Raw genomic sequence first — 18,884 nt, 5'->3', positions numbered from 1 at the left:
AAATTCAGTCATTTTGCATGCGTCTCGCATTGCCCTAACTAGTTTTCCTCTGCTACGTTGGAGACATTGTAATTCCATAACTTTGTACAGGGAGTTTAACATGTAATGTAAGTTGATTTGAAAGTGTCTGATCAACAATGTAATGTCTTTTAAAAAAAAAAATACAAAAATGCAGAAAAGTGCAAATAATAATTGGTTTAATAACAATTGTTTAAAAGCTAAACATGGAGTTCCAAGTCATAATGTACTGTGCTACTTAAAAAGTTTTATGTGGTTTATACACAGTAATCCAGTGAGGACAACACTTCAGTGTCAGATGGGGGAGGCTGGTAGAGAGGGATTCTGCAAAGCTTTAACCACACAAGGACACACAATAAGATAACTAGGCAAGAGTGTGACTCTTGGTACATGGCAGAACATTTCTAAACCACAGCATATAAGGGAACATCCAACATGTGCACACAATGGCGTTTATTGTGAGCATTCACCTCTTCGTCCCAGCAAACGGTCACTGAATTAATAGTCCAGCTCCATTTTCCTGTAGCTTTTCACCCTGAAATTGATTCACACATTCTGATTGACTTGATGGGCTGACACTATGGAAATGCATAAAGTCTACTGTGCTCTAATACAAGCTGTCTGTGTCCAAGTGCTTTTGGATTTAATTTTTTTAAACTATAAACCTTTTGTTTTGATGCACTGAGATCTCACAGAGATACCCTGTAAGTAATATGGGTTATGGACATTTCATGATGGAAAGTGGGGTCAAGCTCTGTCTTTCTCTTCCTCTGCAGTCATTAATGCAGGAATGAGGAAGTACTTTCTGCAGGCTAATGATCAGCAGGATCTAGTGGAATGGGTTAATGCGCTCAACAATGCAACCAAAATCACAGTGAGTAGACACACACAAAACATACAGGTGTAAATGTAGACAACCTACAGTACTGTGCAAAAGTTGAGGGCACATGTGCATGTTTTTAGAAATAATGCCATAGTAGTAATCTAACTGCATAATGCAGTTTATATAAAACAAAAACGTGGTGGTGGTGTAGTGGTCTAAGCACATAACTGGTAATCTGGAAATCAGAAGGATGCTGGTTCGAGCCCCACAGCCACCACCATTGTGTCCTTGAGCAAGGCACTTAACTCCAGGTTGCTCCGGGGGAATTGTCCCTGTAATAAGTGCACTGTAAGTCGCTTTGGATAAAAGAGTCTGCCAAATGCATAAATGTGAATGTAGATAAAAAGAAGATATGAAATAACAGTCTTAAAACAAATTAACAAAAACACAGATTTACCCTAATATTCTTTTATTTGCATGCAAATAAGTACTCTCTTTCAAGCTTTTTTTCAGTTTAAATTAGTTGTTTAGCTGGCTATTAAACAAACTTGCATGCTAATCTAATGGCCAAGACTACTACACACACAGTGGAACATGTAAAGTAAAGATGAAGCCATTCGGGGAATTTGAGTTTTTCTGACAATTATATTCTGGTTTGTGTTGTTTTTCAGCTGTACTTGCAAGTCTGCAAGTGATGCATGTCAATGTATGCCAAACAATATATTACAAGCCGAATTACATTAAGAAAACATTCCTATGCACTTGCTGTGACAGTTTCCTTATTAGAGCGCTGTCTTTTTCCCCTTTGTGAGGACATGTCAAGTCACACACACACACAGGAAGTTGAAAGTTTCTCAAAAAAACCATTTCCTATTCTTTTTTCTTTTTTTTTTTTTTTTTTTTTTTAAGCAGTGCGTATCTCATCCTGATGGCTTTGTCTGTGTGTGAGTCACTTGGCTGATTAATGGGAAATTGTATTGTTCGAACAACCCTCACCTCGGGGTCATCACTGCTTCAGAATACACTCACACGTGCGCAAATGTTACAATGTCTCTGTATCCCCTCTACTCTTTCTCTGTCTCTATGCATCACTAATACATATTACACTTCCACATGCAATGGCAGGAAGTCTCTCACTGTATGCCAGAGAAACTTGGAGGATGGGCTTATGGATTGAAGGCTACACAATTAGCTGTTGAGTCAGGCATGTTTCATACCACACACATAAGGGGCAACAGCGGGCTTGCGTTGTGATTACACACCAACAGTGTTGCTGCATAACACCTGTGGCTTAATAAATAAAGTAATTTCTGGGTTTCTGCTTGGGGTGGGTGATATAACAATTAATCTTTCAACCGATGAGGTAGAATTGTGTCCACGGATAAAAAGTTTTGATTATTGTCTATATCGTGTTTATGCAAAAGCAACATGTTACAGAAAGGGATGCACCGATAACACTTTTTCTATTACGATATTGGAAATCTTAGTATCTGCTAATAATGATCCCAAGCCGATACCAGTGTTGTTTTTTGCATAATCAGTTTAGAATATCTTTACATTATTGTGTGGAACTAATTGGGAGTACTCTTTAATATGTAAAGATACACAAACCTCTAACTACACATTATTTCAATATAAATGTATTGCTTATTAAGAAACCCTTTATTATTAACTAATATACTGGATAATGTAGCAGCAAAATGAACAGTAATTCCTGTCTTCAAGTCTTCAGTAGAAAAGAAACCAGTGTTTTATTTTTGCCTTTTTTTTTTTTTTTTTTTTTTTCCAACTTGCATCTGGACTTTAAAGTATTCAGATCTCTTTTTTGTTCAATTTAGTTGTAAGACATCAGTCCAATTTTCATTGTCAGTTGTTTTGGAACCCATTCAACTTAAATATTGTTATAAATTGTAAACAAATACTAATGATGATAATAATAATAATAATAATACATTGATATTAATATTGTTATTATATATTATTATTATTATTATTGACTTTTAATTTTAAATACAACAGTAATGTATTTAAATCGTAAACATTTTAAACACTTTTATTTTGACATTCTAAACTCTCCAGGAAGTCCTGTACGTGTCTGTTTGTAGGCAAGTTCACAGTAGTTTAATTCACTTCTCATTCAAATTCTGGTAAAATGCACCTCCAGTGCCATTCTAAATGCATATTATAAGTGAACCGAACTATTGAGCATCTACATCTGAGATGTTGTTCATGAGTAGCGCTCAAATATTGCGCACCGCAGTGAAGGCTAAAAATATACGCAAGGGCATCACCAGCCTGTGCGTGAGTTTGTGTCAACAGAGCAGCACCATTCACTAACGCGCTACGCATTCTATATATTTACTCAATAAACACAGCCTTTTGTGATTCACAGAGCTATCGCACATCTGGCTTTGAATAAAATGCACAAGTCATACGAACTGCTTTAATGGAATTTTTATGTTTCTTTTATGTCATGTTTGGAGCTTGACAGTAACGAACATGACTAACACACAGTATCGGATTTGGATCGGGCTCATCGGACCGATACCCGATCCGTCTAAAAGCTTCAGTATCGGAGTCGATACCATGAATCGGATCGGTACATCCCTAATTCTAATTGGAAAGGTCTACCATTACTTTGGACATTATTTTTAAAACAAAGGAATTTTTACTATTTTTTTTTTTTTTAAATAACTTCTTCATAAAAATGTGTATAATGTGATTACATACAGCATCATTATTTAACCAAAATGTAAGAATATTGCAATTATTAATTTGGACTTTATTTCCCACTTCTAGTTACTACATTGAGATAATTAAAACAAATTATGAGCTATTGAGAACGGTTATAATCTTGATCTTTGTGAAATGTAATGTATTTGAAGATGTGGGGAATAAAGTCAAATGAAAATGAATCGACACGGAACAGCCCATACCCAAATGTTTAGCTATAAACTGCTTAAATTATCTGTTTTGAGTCAGACTTAAAGGGGTCATGACATGAGAAACCAAATTTGCCTTGATCTTTTGGTATATAAGAGGTCTTTGTATCATTAAAACTTCCTGCAAGTTTAATATTTTAAGACGTCCTCCCCATTCTAAACGAATCATTTATTTAATCAAGCTCAAAATACAGCTCGTTCTGGATTCATGGTTAGAAGTGACGTGACGGTTAGAAGTGACGTACCAGCGTTTGCATATGACCGCCTCCAGCACAAGATAACTACGCTTTAAGCGCAAGACAACTCACGCTCATTTCAGTATCGCCGTCGCCTCACAAGTGTTCAGTCGATGGACAGCGAGCTCTGACAGAGACTACTTGTGCACAGGAAAATTACGATGCCACACAGATGTGCTGTTCCTGGCTGTGGTCAAACAAAACCTCTGAATAAGCTGCCGAAAGATCCAGACGTCAGGGAAAAATGGATGCAGTTTAGTTTTTGCGGACGTCCCAGTCACGGCAGTGTTAACTTAAGCGCTTGTTCTGTACATTTTAAGGATGACTGTTTTGAGAACAAATCTCAATATGATGCTGGCTTTGCCAGAAAACTGTTGCTCAAAGATAAGTCCGTGCCGACTATTCTGGGAACAACGACGACGTAAACTGTAAGTAATCTATTTTAAACTTTAAACTACTTTTTAAAGCGCAATTTCATTCATTATGAATAATCACAGTGTTTTTACTTAGTTTACTTGCATATTGTTCTGGCTGGGGCGTCAATAATTGATACATAGGCACTGACGTTAGCCAATCATAACAGTGGGCGTTAACACTGAAGTCTTAAATGGAAAACGCCCCCAAAACAGACTGTTTGAATCAGAGGATGAGAAACAGGGTGGGAAAAGGTCATAAATCACTAGATTTTAAAAGTTTTTCTTAAAAAAAAATATATTAATACTATAATTGCACCTAAGGGAACATAATAATACAATAAAAAAACCCATGTCATGACCCCTTTAATGAATAGAAAATGCTGTTTGTGTGCGTGTCACCACATGTTTGTTGTAAATATCTCTCTCTTGATCTTTCCTTTTTCATTACATCCCTTTCTCTCTCTCTCTCAGGTTCCAAAGTCCTCTGATGGTGTCCACTCTGAGGGTCAGAGTTCGGCTGCTAATGGCAACAAGAAACAGGGCCCATACAGGACTGAGATTATTGCTGGAGTTGCTGTCGTCACACCGACACAGGTACTCTCAATCATTCAGACAAATGATTTTGACACACAAACAGTGAAAATACACAACCGTTCAATCAGACACATTCTGGTAAGGTGACTCTTATGAAGTTTGGGTCATATTCCACCTGAAAAACTAAATAAATTATATTTTGCTTTTAGGTAATGAAGCCAATTTTAAATATATATATAGAAAATAAAAAAAATTAAGAGACCACTGCAAAATTATCAGTTTCTCTGGATTTACTATTCATAGGTATGTGTTTAAGTAAAATTAACATTTTTGTTTTATTCTATAAAGTACTGACATTTCTCTGAAATCAACATGAAATAAGTCATACATTAAGTCATTGTTTCCTCGTCACAAATTTTTGCTCCATTTTAGTAACCATATAAAAGTTGTTTTATTCTGCATGGAAAGTGTCTGTCTGTTTTTCTTTTTGTCTGTCTATCTATCTGTCTGTCTGTCTGTCTGTCTTTTCTTACTTTTTGGAGGAGGTTTGGCACAGGGATTAACAAGGAAAATTTAAAATGTCACTTCATGTCAAAAATGTTGCAGACACCTGCTGTCCCTGCTGCAAAGACCTGCTAAAACCAGCCTAAGCTGGTCAGTTAGCTTGTTTCAGAGGTGGTTTGAACACGTTTTAGGTGGTCAGGCTGGGAGACCAGCTAGCCTCCCATCTTAAACCAGCTAGGCCAGGCTGACCAGCTAAGACCAGCCTGACCAACTATGATCAGCATGACTAGCCTGATGAGCTAAGACCAGCCTGAACAGCTAAAAAAAAGGGTTCAAAACCCCTTTAAAACCAGCCTGACCTGCTACTGCATGACCAGGCTGGGTGACAGCTAAAAGTAGCCAACCAGCTTATGCTGTTTTAGCTGGTCTTTTCAGCAGGGTAGCATGTAATGATTATTTCAATGGCTTTGCAGTGTAAACATAAGGAAATATGTACATACAATAATATGGTACCGTAGCACCATAAACATTTTTATAGGCATAAAATGCAACACTCAATTTTATACAATATGTAACAGGGGTCCCAGCTCAGTCTTTCTACCCACAAAGGGGTCCTTGGCCTGAAAATGGTTGAAGACCCCTGATTTAGAGCATTTATTTGCAGAAAATGACAACTGAACAAAAAAACTAAAAAGATGCATGTTTTCAGACCTCAAATAATGTAAAGAAAACAAGTTCCTATTCATTTTTAAACACAATACTAATGTTTAACCTAGGAAGAGTTCAGAAATCAGTATTTGGTGGAATAACACTGATTTTCGATCACAGCTTTCATTTATCTTGGATGCTCTCTACTAGTCTTTCACATAGCTGTTAGGTGACTTTATACCACTCCTGGTGCAAAAATTCAAGCAGCTCGGCTTTGTTTGATGGCTTGTGGGCCATCCACCTTCCTCTAGATCACATTCCAGAGGTTTTCAATAAGGTTCAGGTCTGGAGATTGGACTGGCCATGACAGGGTCTTGATCTGGTGGCCTCAATCCACACCTTGACTGATGGCTGTGTGGCATGGAGCATTGTCCTGTGGGAAAAAACAATCCTCAGAGTTGGGGAACATTGTCAGAGCAGAAGGAAGCACATTTTCTTCCAGGATAACCTTGTATGACGCTTGATTCATGCATCTTTCACAAAGACGAATCTGCCCGATTCCAGTCTTGTTGAAGCACCCCCAGATCATCACAGATTCTCCACCAAATTTCACAGTGGGTGCGAGACACTGTGGCTTGATGGTGTCTCCAGGTCTCCGTCTAACCATTAGATGACCAAGTGGAGTATCAGTGATGATCTGGGGGTGCTTCAGTGTTAACATTAGAAATCCACCACCGGATGAGGAAGAAACGGCTACAGAGGTAGCTTGCTAGGATAGCTAGCATAGTTAGATGGCAAGTGAATCACCAAACAGACTATTCATAGGCTTTTGTCAAGAAATAAAGTGGAGTAATAGTGAAATTTTAACGTTACTTGTCGCAGAAGAGACATGGCTTTTTTGCCATGTCATCACCATTCATATATATACATCCAATGTGATCGAATTACTACTAGAGCACAAAATTGTTTACAAGAGCATAAAGTTCTTCATGTATAGCCTCCTTAATTTTGCTCTCAAAGTGCACCAGATTGATGCATTTATCTTTTAAAATGTAAAAAAAAAAAAATGCACGGGTGAGCATGCCTCCGGACCTCCCTAGAGGGTCTGAGGTCCACCCACCACAGTCTCACAAAATACTGTAGGAAACACTGAAGATTATCCTGGAAGAAGACTTGTGTGTGTATATATATATATATATTACACATTACATACACTCAGTGACCACTTTATTAGGTACACCTACTTATTCATGCGATTTATATAACCACCCAATTGTGTGGCAGCAGTGCAATGCATAAAACAACTTTTTGTTCTTGGCCTACAGAACCCGATGTGGCCTTCCACTGTTGTAGCCCATTCACCTCAATGTTCAATGTGTTGTGCATACTGAGATGCAATTCTGCCCCCTACAATTGTACAATTGCGTTGTTGATGAGAGAGTTTGAAGTCTTCAGTAACTCAGATAACTACTCTGTACAATTGTGGTGAGAAGTATATAATCTCAGAATGCTAATCTGAGATGTTGGTTGGTGCTGATTTGGTGGCACACGTGGGATCTACATGACATTAGGCAGGTGGTTATAATGTTGTGGCTGATCTGTGTGTGTGTGTGTGTGTGTGTGTGTGTGTGTTATTTTTATATATATAATTTGTATTTTTCTATTTCAGCAGGAAGGGGAGGGGGGTCACAGTGTTGGAGGAGAGAAGGTGAACTTGAGAAAGACTCTTAACCATCCACCATATTTGCAAACCAGAGCAGCACAGGATCAGACTGTTATTAAAGCAGGATACTGCGTCAAACAGGGTGCCCTGGTGAGTCTGAGGAAGTGGTGGTTTTAATTGTGGTCTTGTGGTCCCAGGTTTGTATATGTTCAAGACTGCTTAAGTATTAAGAACCCTAAAAGGTCCATGGAGTCATGCACGACGAGTCACGTGATAAGCTTAGGCAACCAAGACTTGTCCTCTGCCACCCGGATTGTGATGAATAACCGTGCCACCATGAGGACTTACTAAGTAGTGGGAATTAGGCATTCCAAATTGGAAGAAAAGGGGATAAATAAATAAAAAATCCAGTGAAATCAAAATAAATGTTTTTCTGCTTGGTTTAGTACATGTCTATTAGCTTTAAAGTCATCTATATGCTAGTGTACTTCTAAACATTGATACAATTTATTTTCAGAAGATAAAAGCATTTCAAATATGCAGTCTCTATGCAGGAAAATCCATGACTCAGAGGTTCAGAAACCTTGTCCAATCAAATGCCATCTTGAACTTGAATGCACCCTCCCCCTACAATGGTTCAGCGTGCCAGGCTGTGTTGTAACTCTTGTTGATCATGCCTTCGCAGGGCACTTAGACGATAACAAAATCCATGCTGTTGGCTCGTTCGAACAAATTTTCCAATAAGAATGGATTAAAGTATCTGTGAGATTAAAGAGTTCTGACTGTACCCACATGACTTTCTTCTGTGGAAGGAAAGTTGATGGCATAATGTTCAGTCTCAGTCACCATTTACGGTTGTATGGTGAAAAAAAAAATACAATGAAAGTAAATGGTGGCTAAGGCTATCGGTTCCAAACATTCTGCCTTAAAGGAATAGTTCATAAAAATGAAAATTATGTCATCATTTACTCGCCCTCATACCATACAAGATGTATATGACTTTAATTAATCTGCTTAACACAAATGAAGATTTTTTTGGAAGAATATCTCAGCTCTGTAGGTCCATAAAATGCAAGTGAATGGTGATCAGGCCTTTGAAGCTCCAAATAGGAGATAAAGTCAGCATAAAAGTAATCCTTATGACGCCAGTGGTTTAATCGATATCTTCAGAAGCGATCCAGTTGGTTTTGGGTGAGAACAGACCAAAACATAACTCCTTTTTCCACTGTATATCATGCCATTGCAGTCTCTGGGTACAATGATGATGATTTCAAGCTCGATTAGACTTCCTAGGGCTTGAAGCATGCGCATAGAACTAGGTGGCACTATAGGAAGTGCCATTGGATACAAGGAGTTATATTTGGCTTGTTCTCACCTAAAACCAACTGGATCGCTTCATAAGACATGGACAAAACCACTGGAGTCTGATGGATTGTGTTTAATTTGATTGTATCTGCTTTTGGGACTTCCAAAGGCCTGATCACTATTCACTTGCATTGCATGGACATAAAAACATTTACTTTTTACATTTTGCATTTGGCAGACGCTTTTATACAAAGCGACTTACAGTGCATTTATTACAGGGACAATTCCCCCGGAGCAACCTGGAGTTAATTGCCTTGTTCAAGGACACAATGGTGGTGGCTGTGGGGCTCGAACCAGTGACCTTCTGATTAACAGTTATGTGCTTTATCCCACTACGCCACCACTTAAAAAAAAAAAAGTATAAAAAGCTACACCACTTTAAAAAGCTGAGATATTTTTCTAAAAACTTGTTTGTGTTCTGTAGATAAAATAAAGTCATACACATTTAGGATGGCATGAGTGAGTGAGTAAATGATAAGAGAAATTTCATTTTTGTGTGAACTATCCCTTTAACGTATATCTTTGTGTTCCATGGAAGAAAGAATGTCAAATGGGTTTGGAACAACATGAGGATGCATAAATGATAGCAGATGGTTTTATTTATTTTTTTGGTTGAACTATCCCTTTAAACATGTGTAGCAGTTGTAAGACTATTAAACTTTTGGTGTACAGCTGTGTGCAAAATCAATCTGTCATGATGGATGAATTGTATAAAACTATTGGTAACAACTAGACAGAATTAATTCCAGGTCAATGTTTTCCTCTTCTGTCAGATGAAGAACTGGAAAAGGAGATATTTTGTTTTGGAGCAAAACTCCATGAGTTACTTCAAGTCTGAGCAGGTATTTTGTACATTTACTCTTCACTTATGCAATAATAATTGCTGTTATTTTGTATTGAATGCTTCTCTATACAGTTCACACCAGCATTCTTGCTTTGGCTTTCTGTTTAGTTTGAGTGGCTTTTATATTTGTTGAGTTAGCAGATTTAGAAAGCCTCTTACGCTAGATAATGTCAGACTTCTGTTTTATGAAAGCAAGATCATATTAGTTCTAGTTATTCTTTGCACTAGGGTTTTTCTTTTATTAAGTATGAACAAAAGATAAAGCAAATACCAGTGTTCTGTCTCAACATGAACTGCACTCTGTCTATGAAATTCCAAGCATCTGCCAGTTGTGATTTTAGCTTTCAGAGGAAGAACTAGTTGCTGGATTTGGCAAAGTTTGCGAGGTTAACAGCATCATCTTTGAAAGATATACAGGATTCAATTTGATTTATTTTTTTGTATTGTTTTTAAGGCACTTTGTAGCATGTGAACATTATATCCTTGAGCAGAACTATATATTCTTCTTAAATATGTAAGTGAAATATATTTCATAATTGTTCCCTTACATCTAGACAGATGTAAATTCTGAATCTACATACAATTTTAAAGATTTACTAAAGTATAAATGTTTGCAGAGAAAGCTGCCCCAATATTTGAATTAGCTGGTTTCTTTTCTATAATATGTGGCATAATTGATTTCAGATTAACCCACTTATGAAAAGCGACCAACCCAGGTTTGGTTTTTACATGTCACTCAAATGACCCCCTCCTTTCAAAGTGGATGGATTTTGACCAAAATAACCTGCAAAGTGGACCACACACATACCAGTAGTCAAAGATCTGGCCTTCTTATTTGTTTTTCTCGGCCTTGTTTTGTCTTTCAGGAGAGGGAGCCTTTGCGGGTTATTCTTCTTAAGGAGGTCAATAAGGTGCAGGAGTGCAAACACGGGTATAAAACAAGTGCAGCATTTCAGCCAATAAAATGTTCTTTTTATATTCTTGTTATATCATAAAATTATGTATTCTTACATTCTGATTTTTTTCTTCAGTAAGAAATGAATGACAATGTATATTTATAGACAGCAAAATTATTTTTTGGTATCTCTTTTTATTTTCAGAGAAATAATGATGCGAGACAACCTCTTTGAAGTCGTCACAACCTCCAGAACATTTTATGCCCAGGTGGGATTTCCTGGCATGCATCATTGTACGCCCTGGCGAACAATAAAGTGGGTGGAACAAAAATCCCATTAATTTAAATCTAGTTATTTGTGTCATTCTTTTTCAGGCTGATAGTCCAGAGGAGATGCATAGCTGGATCAAGGCTATTTCCGGAGCCATAGTGGCTCAGAGGGGCCCGGGCCGGTCTGCAGCCTCTGTATGTACACACACATTTACATAAGCTAGCTGATACACACATACAACATACTGACATATATCCAAAAACAGGTAGTCACTCTGCCTGTGAGCAAGACTATGGAGCATAAATTCATGAGCCAAGAACATGTGGAATGTGCTTGTGCAGATGTTTTTGTTTTTTTTCTCAATGATTTCTTAAAACCACAGTAGTTTATCTACACATTGTCTATCTCACACATATGCCTGCATACCCCCTCACCACAGGTGCAAACTGACTCCAATAACCTGACTGCAGTGGTTTTGGTTTAAGATTGGTAATAATTTAAGTGTTATTTCACTTGTATGTGAGCCACGATCTGTCCGTTTCATAGATTTCTCTCTCTCATGCTCTCTCCCCACATACAGTGTCCCCCAAATACTATTTGGACATTTAAAGTAATATTCCGGGTTCAGTACAAATGAAGCTCAATCCACAGCATTTGTATCGTAATGTTGATTATCACTTAAATAAATGTAGACTTTTCCCCCTTCAAAAAATAACAAAAGCAAAAATCTGGGTTACATTGAGGCACATTCATTGGAAGTGTCTGGGCCCAATCTTTACAATACTCTGTTTCAAAATTATAACTACAAGACGTGAACAATGTGTGTGTTAACATGATTTTAGTGTGATAAAATTGCTTACTAACCTTTTCTGTATAAATGTATGTCCTGCTTTACAACTTCATTGCCATGATGACTAAGTGCCATAAACCCAAAAATAACGGTAAGAATGATGATTTAAACAACTTTACAGCTCAAATAATATACAAGTTTTAACAGAAGAATTGTTTTTATAAAATGAAAAGCTTTGCCTTTTTAAACCCTCCAAATTTGGCCCCATTCACTTCCATTGTAAGTGCCTCACTGTAACCTCGATTTTTGCTTTTTTTAAAGAAAAGGAGGGACAAGTCGAATTTGTGTTTTGTGGTAATCAGCATTATTCCACAAATGCTGTCAATTGAGCTAAACCTGTATTGAACCCGGAATATTCCTTTTAACCAACACTCAAACATACATGAATGTCATTGCATTTGACTGCAATGTAAATGTAAATGCAATGTACATGTATAGTTCAAAATTATTCAGATGCTTTTTGGTTGTCAAACTTAGTGGAACATGTACATATTTAATGTGATGAACTCTACAGCTTTGGTTGCTCTGCTAGGACACCTGCATAAACTTGAAGGAAGCTGACATCATACATCCACTTACAATGACCTTGAAGACCGGTTTGTAATTGCAAAAATGGCTAAGAAAAATATATAGTGATGTTTTAGGATCATATCTTTGCAGATGCAACTTGGTTTGCTATTTTGTTATTTAATGCAGTGACATGCATTAAGTGTGGCTTAAGCATCCATACACTTTCTGGGGCAACTGTATCTCTCCTGCTCTTTCCTACTCTTTCTTTCTCTCTTATTCTTCCTCTAACGTAGCTCTGCACTGTTGTTTCAGATGCGTCAGGCCAGAAGGCATTCAAGCCCGTGTATTCAGAGGTACACACCACGCGTCACTCAAGGCAGCACGTATGTGAGCTCCGCTCCGCTCCTTGACCTGCCCTTTTTCCCTCTTCCCCGCTTCACTTTAATAGAGTCGCTAACGCACATACACACACGGACATACCTAGCTTAATCTTTTCCACTTTGCTTTTCCAAAATAGGAAACTTTAGACACATACTTAACTGCTTCAATACATCTGCCATCGAGTGCTGTACAAAATACTTAAAAATAATCTTGAACCATAATACGCTAATTTTATTACCGGAATACATATTTCTGCTGACCTCATGTTTGCCTGCTAATTATCTCCCTTGTTTTTTCTCATCTGTTTCTTCTCAACACAGAGTGGCTCCTTCATTTGAACTAACGATTAATATTGGCACCCTTCTCCATTTCTCATGCTTCTGCCTTTCTGCCAGCCCACTGCAGTCTTCCGCTAAACACCCAAAGCGCATGTTTAACGTGTTTCAAACACTGTTGACCACATATCTGTGTCTATTTTTTTATTGATGTGTGTAGCATGTGGTTCATGAAGTTTATCATCAGTTTGTTTTTTACCCTCCTGAATTATGCTCCAATCTATTAAAAATTGATCAAAGGCAACTTGAAACAATATCAGCCGGAAAGGAAATTTTCTTCTAAGGCGGAGCACGTTTTTACATTTTGTATATGTTGTATCAATCATTTTGATTTGATGTTGACTTTAAACATTCCCATTCCCTACAAAATTATTTCTAAGGTAACTTACACATATTTCCAAACCTCACAGATTCACAGTTTAACAAATTCACAATTTCTAATAAGTTTGTTTTTGATGTATGATGTATGAATTACGTTGTAGTTACATATGCTTTGGTGTTTTAGCATTTTGTACGGGAAATTCTGACATCAGGACCTTAGTCACTCCTGTTATTAGATTAGTCTGTATGATCATGTCTGCACTTTCTCACAAAATCATTTAGTAAAATGTTGTGGACACTTTGGAGAAATGACTCAGATGCTTTATGGTTAAAGTGGTTAAAGAATGACTATTTCTGTTGTTTAGCAGTCGTGATAATAATAGAATATTACAGGTGCACTTAGTCATTTTATCCACACTAAAAACTTTTACACACACACACACACACACACACAAAAAGCAGGTCCTCAAGTGGCGAGCGCAAACACACCACAAAATGCTTCCAAAATACAGCCACATGATGGCGAACAGGGAGAGAGTTTGCAGCAGACCATGCACTAATAAAAACCACCACCATCAACAGATGTAAATGTGTTTGTATTGAATCCAAGAATGTTATAAAATTGAACATTTTATGTAATATGATCAAACATAGAAAAAATTTACTAAATAAAACATAAGCGAATATCTCCAGTGTAAAGTGGCAGCAGTTAATTAGCACATTTTAATGCAACCACGCCAATAACTATTATATATTGAACAATAATTCAATATATAATGATTAAATGGATATAAATGGTTATTTTAAATAATTATAAATATAAAATATAAACATAATTCAGTTAATTAAAATGCATTACATTTGTGGGAGATAAGTGAAGCATTGATAGACAATACAAAAAACGTTATTGAACATACAGTAAGCCTATCATTGGCTTACAGTCCACAGCAATCAATTTTTGCAATTGAGTTTGGCAATCTGTCCAAGAATAGATTTATTATAAGGGATTGTCTAAGAATGTGTCAGTGTGCACGTGTCAGACAGATGCTTTCAGAGCATCTCACTTTGGTTGTATCACCTCAGAAACATAGCGGTTATAGGTCGCTCTGACAATTTAAATGTAGTTTGAAACTTAAAGGGTTCCAGAAAATTCTCTCTTCATTTACTCCCCTCTATCGCCATCCCATTTGTGAAAAAATTTAAATATATTTTTTTAAAGCCATGATGGTAAAAAACAGCTTTTTTCATTTTTGCATTGGCCAGTGAAAAATTTGCCAGGGCCAGTAAATATCTGAAGCACTGGCCCAATCGGTCCAATAGAAAAAATCCTTCGAGTTGAGCCCCGAAATATAACTAATTTTTAACTGTACATCTTTCCATTGCCTTCTCTAGGCACAATCATGGTTTCAAGCTAGATTACTGTTGTCAAGATGCTTTTTTTTTGTCAAAAAGATTTTTTGGAGCTTCAGAGGCCTGATCACCATTTGCTTGCATTGTATGGACCTACAGAGCAGATTTATTAATCTAAATATCTTCTGTTTGTGTTCAGCAGCAAAAAGAAAGTTATACATATCTTTGATTGGATGAGGGCGAGAAAATTATGAGAGAATTTTCCTTTTTGGGTGAACTAACCCATTAAAAAACGAATCTCAACATCCCTACATTCGAGATTGCACTCCATCCAGCTCCTCATATTTGGTTTTCACTCAAGCAAGCCTAAAGCCTTGCATGCAGTGGCTTTATTGCTTAATGTTGCTAGTCAACTGTGAAGTCGCGCTAACGTTATTTGTGGACTGCACGTCTGGCCAGATCTCTTAAAAATCGTAGAAAAAGACATTAGACATATTGCTGGTAAACCTCAGATATCATTCTAGTTTGACTAGGAATCAGTTTTCTTGTTGCCAAATTTTTTTAAGTGTGTTTCAGGGAGTGTGTTTTTATATGAACTGCAGCAGTGCTCATTGCATCAAATCATTAACAAGACGTACAATCTATCTATGTAGGAAACAAACTCGCTCAAACTGCTGATCATTTCTGTTCCATGCAACATTGTTTTATTATATCCATGAATGTTGCTGCAGACAAATCATTTAACAGACAAATCGCTCACAGAAACATTAACTTCACTTTCTATCCTGCGCTCAACATCTTCAACAGACTCGACGGTCTCAAAGGAGACTTATGACATGAGCTCCACTGACGCTCTCTTAACTCCTATTGGTTGTTGCACCCTAAAGTCGCTCCTCATTTGCATAAAGTTAAACTTTTCACATCTTATATCGCTGGACATGCCCACATCTAGTTGCAAAAGGTTGCTGTCGCTTATGTTGCCGGAAGTCACCAGCTCTCATTGAAAAGGAATGAGATCAAGAGGTTTTGTCGCCACAAGTTGATACATGTGTATAAGGGGCTTGAGGCCCTTTCGCAATACCCACACTTGCGGTCTTCCGGTGTTTGGCCACAGTGTTTAAGTAGTTGTGAAGAATGCAAGTTTTTTTATGCTTTTTTGATTTGCAAGGTAGGACACATATACTTGGCAATGTTTCTCCCTGTTGCAACAGCTGTTTTTGTAGGTGTTCTCAGAAGACTGATTGTTGTTGGTAGTGGTATCTGTTAAATGGCCTACTTTAAATGTGAAGCGGTATAAAGGCTTGTGTGGGCTTAAGTGAGCAAGACCGCAAGTGCGGGTATCAGGACAGAGCCTGAGTGCGGTCTGTACATTGGAGTGCTTCCTATACTGCTTGAGTTTTACTCACTGCACCATGCTGAAAACAGGCAGTACTTCAAGCTTAACAAGATTAATTGTGATATTTTTTTTACATGTTATTTTTGATCACACTGAAATAACACATTTTTGCATCTAGTCTTTGACTGTCTAGTCTACATGTCTCGCTGTCCTCATACTTTTATGGATGCATCTTGTGCCATGAGCACACAGATTTAAGACACTGTGTCAAGGTGAAAGAAGAGCTATTAAAAACCTTTTATTTTTTTAAGTTTAGCAGTGGAACACGAGAACATGTCCTGTGTGATTGAACTGAAGAATGCAGGCCTAACCTTCTCAACTTTGTGCTTTCTTCCAAACTCTTTAATTCTTATGTTTGTTTTTTTCCATTCATCCTGTCTCTGCCTCTCCTCATCCCTCTCTTTTTTCCTTAAATATTCATCATACTTTCCCTCTCCCACCTTCAACCTCTCTCTTTTTCTCATATTCCTTCATGCTCTGTTTTCCAGTGATGAGGATAGCTGGGCTCTCTGAACACTAACACTTCTAATCTGGTGCTCTGCTGTCTGCTGGCTCTAGTCTCTGGTACATCTCACCTTCTACTGCTGAGCTCATCCAAAACTTCTTAAACGTTTCTTGGATGTACCTCCTCACAGCTGAGACCTCTCTCAATCATTATTGCATTAGTATTAATGCTTTCTCACTTTTCTCACAACTGTAGCTTCTAATCTTTTTGAACTTTGAACAGCTGTCCAGAACCTCTTGTATATTGACTTGAATGATTGAATATCTCTCCCCTTTTAGGAGCACATTGTTGGCAGCTCCTGTTTCTACCGCCAGCACCCGGGTCATAACACCCTCTGGACGACCAGCCCTGCCGTGTCAGCCCACCCAGAATCCTATGGTCCCACGAGGCCTGGCCTGGGACAGCGAGCACTTCATGAGCCTGCTGCCCCTGCCCCGCCCACATGCTCGCCTGTCACTGCAAGAAACCCGCCTCTCCAAGTAACACTCGAATCACCATGGCGACGACGCAGCAGTTTTGGGATGCGTGACGCTCCATCGCACCAACTTGATCTGGATACTGGGGATCTGCCAGTCAGTGAGGTGTGATAGTTATATGTCAAGCATTTAACTGTGACCAAGAGATAAACCCTCATTTTAAACGTACATGTGGTGGAAGGATGTTTTGAAAGAAATATAACCAGGACTTTTGGTAGATCAAACCAAACTTAACGGGATCCGAGCTAATGGACTGAACCTGTCGACCAAATTCAGAACTTTAAAACGGGTTATGTCGAATAAAAAGATTTTGTCTTCATTCGTGGGAATCTAGATCAGAAAATGTGGGCTTAGGAGTAACACTACTACCATGAAACTGAAGCAAAGTTTCTTCAAAGTACCATCTGACCTTTTAGCTTCTACGTACACACTCTCAACGTCAGCACAAGAGTAGAAAATAAAAATGGATTAAATGTCAAGCAGGAGAACTTTTTGACCTGGGATTTAAATCTATTTTTCAGTTGAACACCTTGAAAGGATGTCTGGGAATGTGTTAGAAGACCGTGGTTGAATTGTGATGAATTCGATTTTTCATACTAACCACAGGTTGGGGTGGGAAGAGGGTCTTGACTATTTTTTTTTCTGCTTAAGCTTTAACATGCCCCTTTTCCTGTATTTTTTCTGTACAGATTTCTAATGCCTCTTTTATAACTTTTTTTATGTACTGTCAATGTGACTAATTGATCCTGTGGACAAAGCTGGGGTTTATTTGACTGCCAGTTTATCCACATGTATACATGATATGGGTGAATACTTGTAACTGTAATACTATTGTTTGTCTCCTACTCCACTAAACATTTGTGGATTAATTCCACAGTTTATTTAATAATCCATGGGCTGTGTACAGTAATACAGAGCAGTCTGACACCTTATAATTTACCCACTTCCCTGTCATATTGGTAGATATTTGGCATTCTTGGTTTGTGTGTGTGTGAGAGATTGTGTTTGAATCTGTTGTTGAAATGTTTGTGTTTATTGTCTTGGGTGTTGTTTGGATTTAAGTATGACTACTATGACAAAACGCTACTCGGTGTATGCATATCTTTGCACTGTGATTCGTTTTTGCCCTGCGTGAACTGTTACCTGGAAAGGTCCTGAGGGGCCATCCGAGAAAGTGCCTGTGGCTTTTTCTCCCAGAGGTCTGGCAGTTTTAAACTTTCTTTTTTTTTTTTTTTTTTTGTCTTGTTTTGTGCTGTAACAGTTTTAATCTTGTTTGTTTATACTATTTATTTTTAAAAATGTCAAAGCAATAAACCAAGTTTGAATTGACCCTGTGTATTAAATATCACATTTTAAATCTCCACACAAAAAAGTTGCTTGTCCATTGATTAAATAAGTACTTTTAAGTAACTTTTTTTTCTTTCAGATTGATCAATAAGCAGTTTTTGCATGCAGTGACCATGTCTTAGAGGTGATATATATATATATATATATTAGACAATATTAATGGGTTAGTTCAACCAAAAATAAAAATTCTAATTATTTGTATTCTTCTTTTGAACACAAATGTAGATATTTTGCACAATTTTACAGCTACTCTT

General features: G+C 37.6%; 1 protein-coding gene across 8 annotated transcripts in view; it reads left to right on the top strand.

Annotated features, from left to right (window-relative positions):
• Positions 1-18,641, top strand: part of LOC127656803 (pleckstrin homology domain-containing family A member 1-like) — a 38,249-nt gene extending 19,608 nt beyond the window's left edge. For 4 of the 8 annotated variants that reach the window (XM_052145265.1, XM_052145264.1, XM_052145263.1 and 1 more), the window contains exons 5-13: positions 795-892; positions 4,907-5,029; positions 7,791-7,934; positions 9,923-9,991; positions 10,860-10,924; positions 11,094-11,157; positions 11,264-11,353; positions 12,832-12,906; positions 17,086-18,641. In XM_052145265.1, coding sequence (XP_052001225.1) covers positions 795-892; positions 4,907-5,029; positions 7,791-7,934; positions 9,923-9,991; positions 10,860-10,924; positions 11,094-11,157; positions 11,264-11,353; positions 12,832-12,906; positions 17,086-17,394 — 1,037 coding nt within the window. In that variant the 3' untranslated portion in view covers positions 17,395-18,641. The remainder of the gene's footprint in view (positions 1-794; positions 893-4,906; positions 5,030-7,790; positions 7,935-9,922; positions 9,992-10,859; positions 10,925-11,093; positions 11,158-11,263; positions 11,354-12,831; positions 12,907-17,085) is intronic. The other 4 variants (XM_052145267.1, XM_052145270.1, XM_052145269.1 and 1 more) reach the window with 4 other exon arrangements.
• Positions 18,642-18,884: the final 243 nt, after the last annotated feature.

This window comes from Xyrauchen texanus, chromosome 16 (genome assembly GCF_025860055.1).
Source record: "Xyrauchen texanus isolate HMW12.3.18 chromosome 16, RBS_HiC_50CHRs, whole genome shotgun sequence".
NCBI classification, from domain to species: domain Eukaryota; kingdom Metazoa; phylum Chordata; class Actinopteri; order Cypriniformes; family Catostomidae; genus Xyrauchen; species Xyrauchen texanus.
The sequence above is the reverse complement of the archived record's forward strand: the minus strand, read 5'-3'. Positions and strand labels throughout refer to the sequence as shown.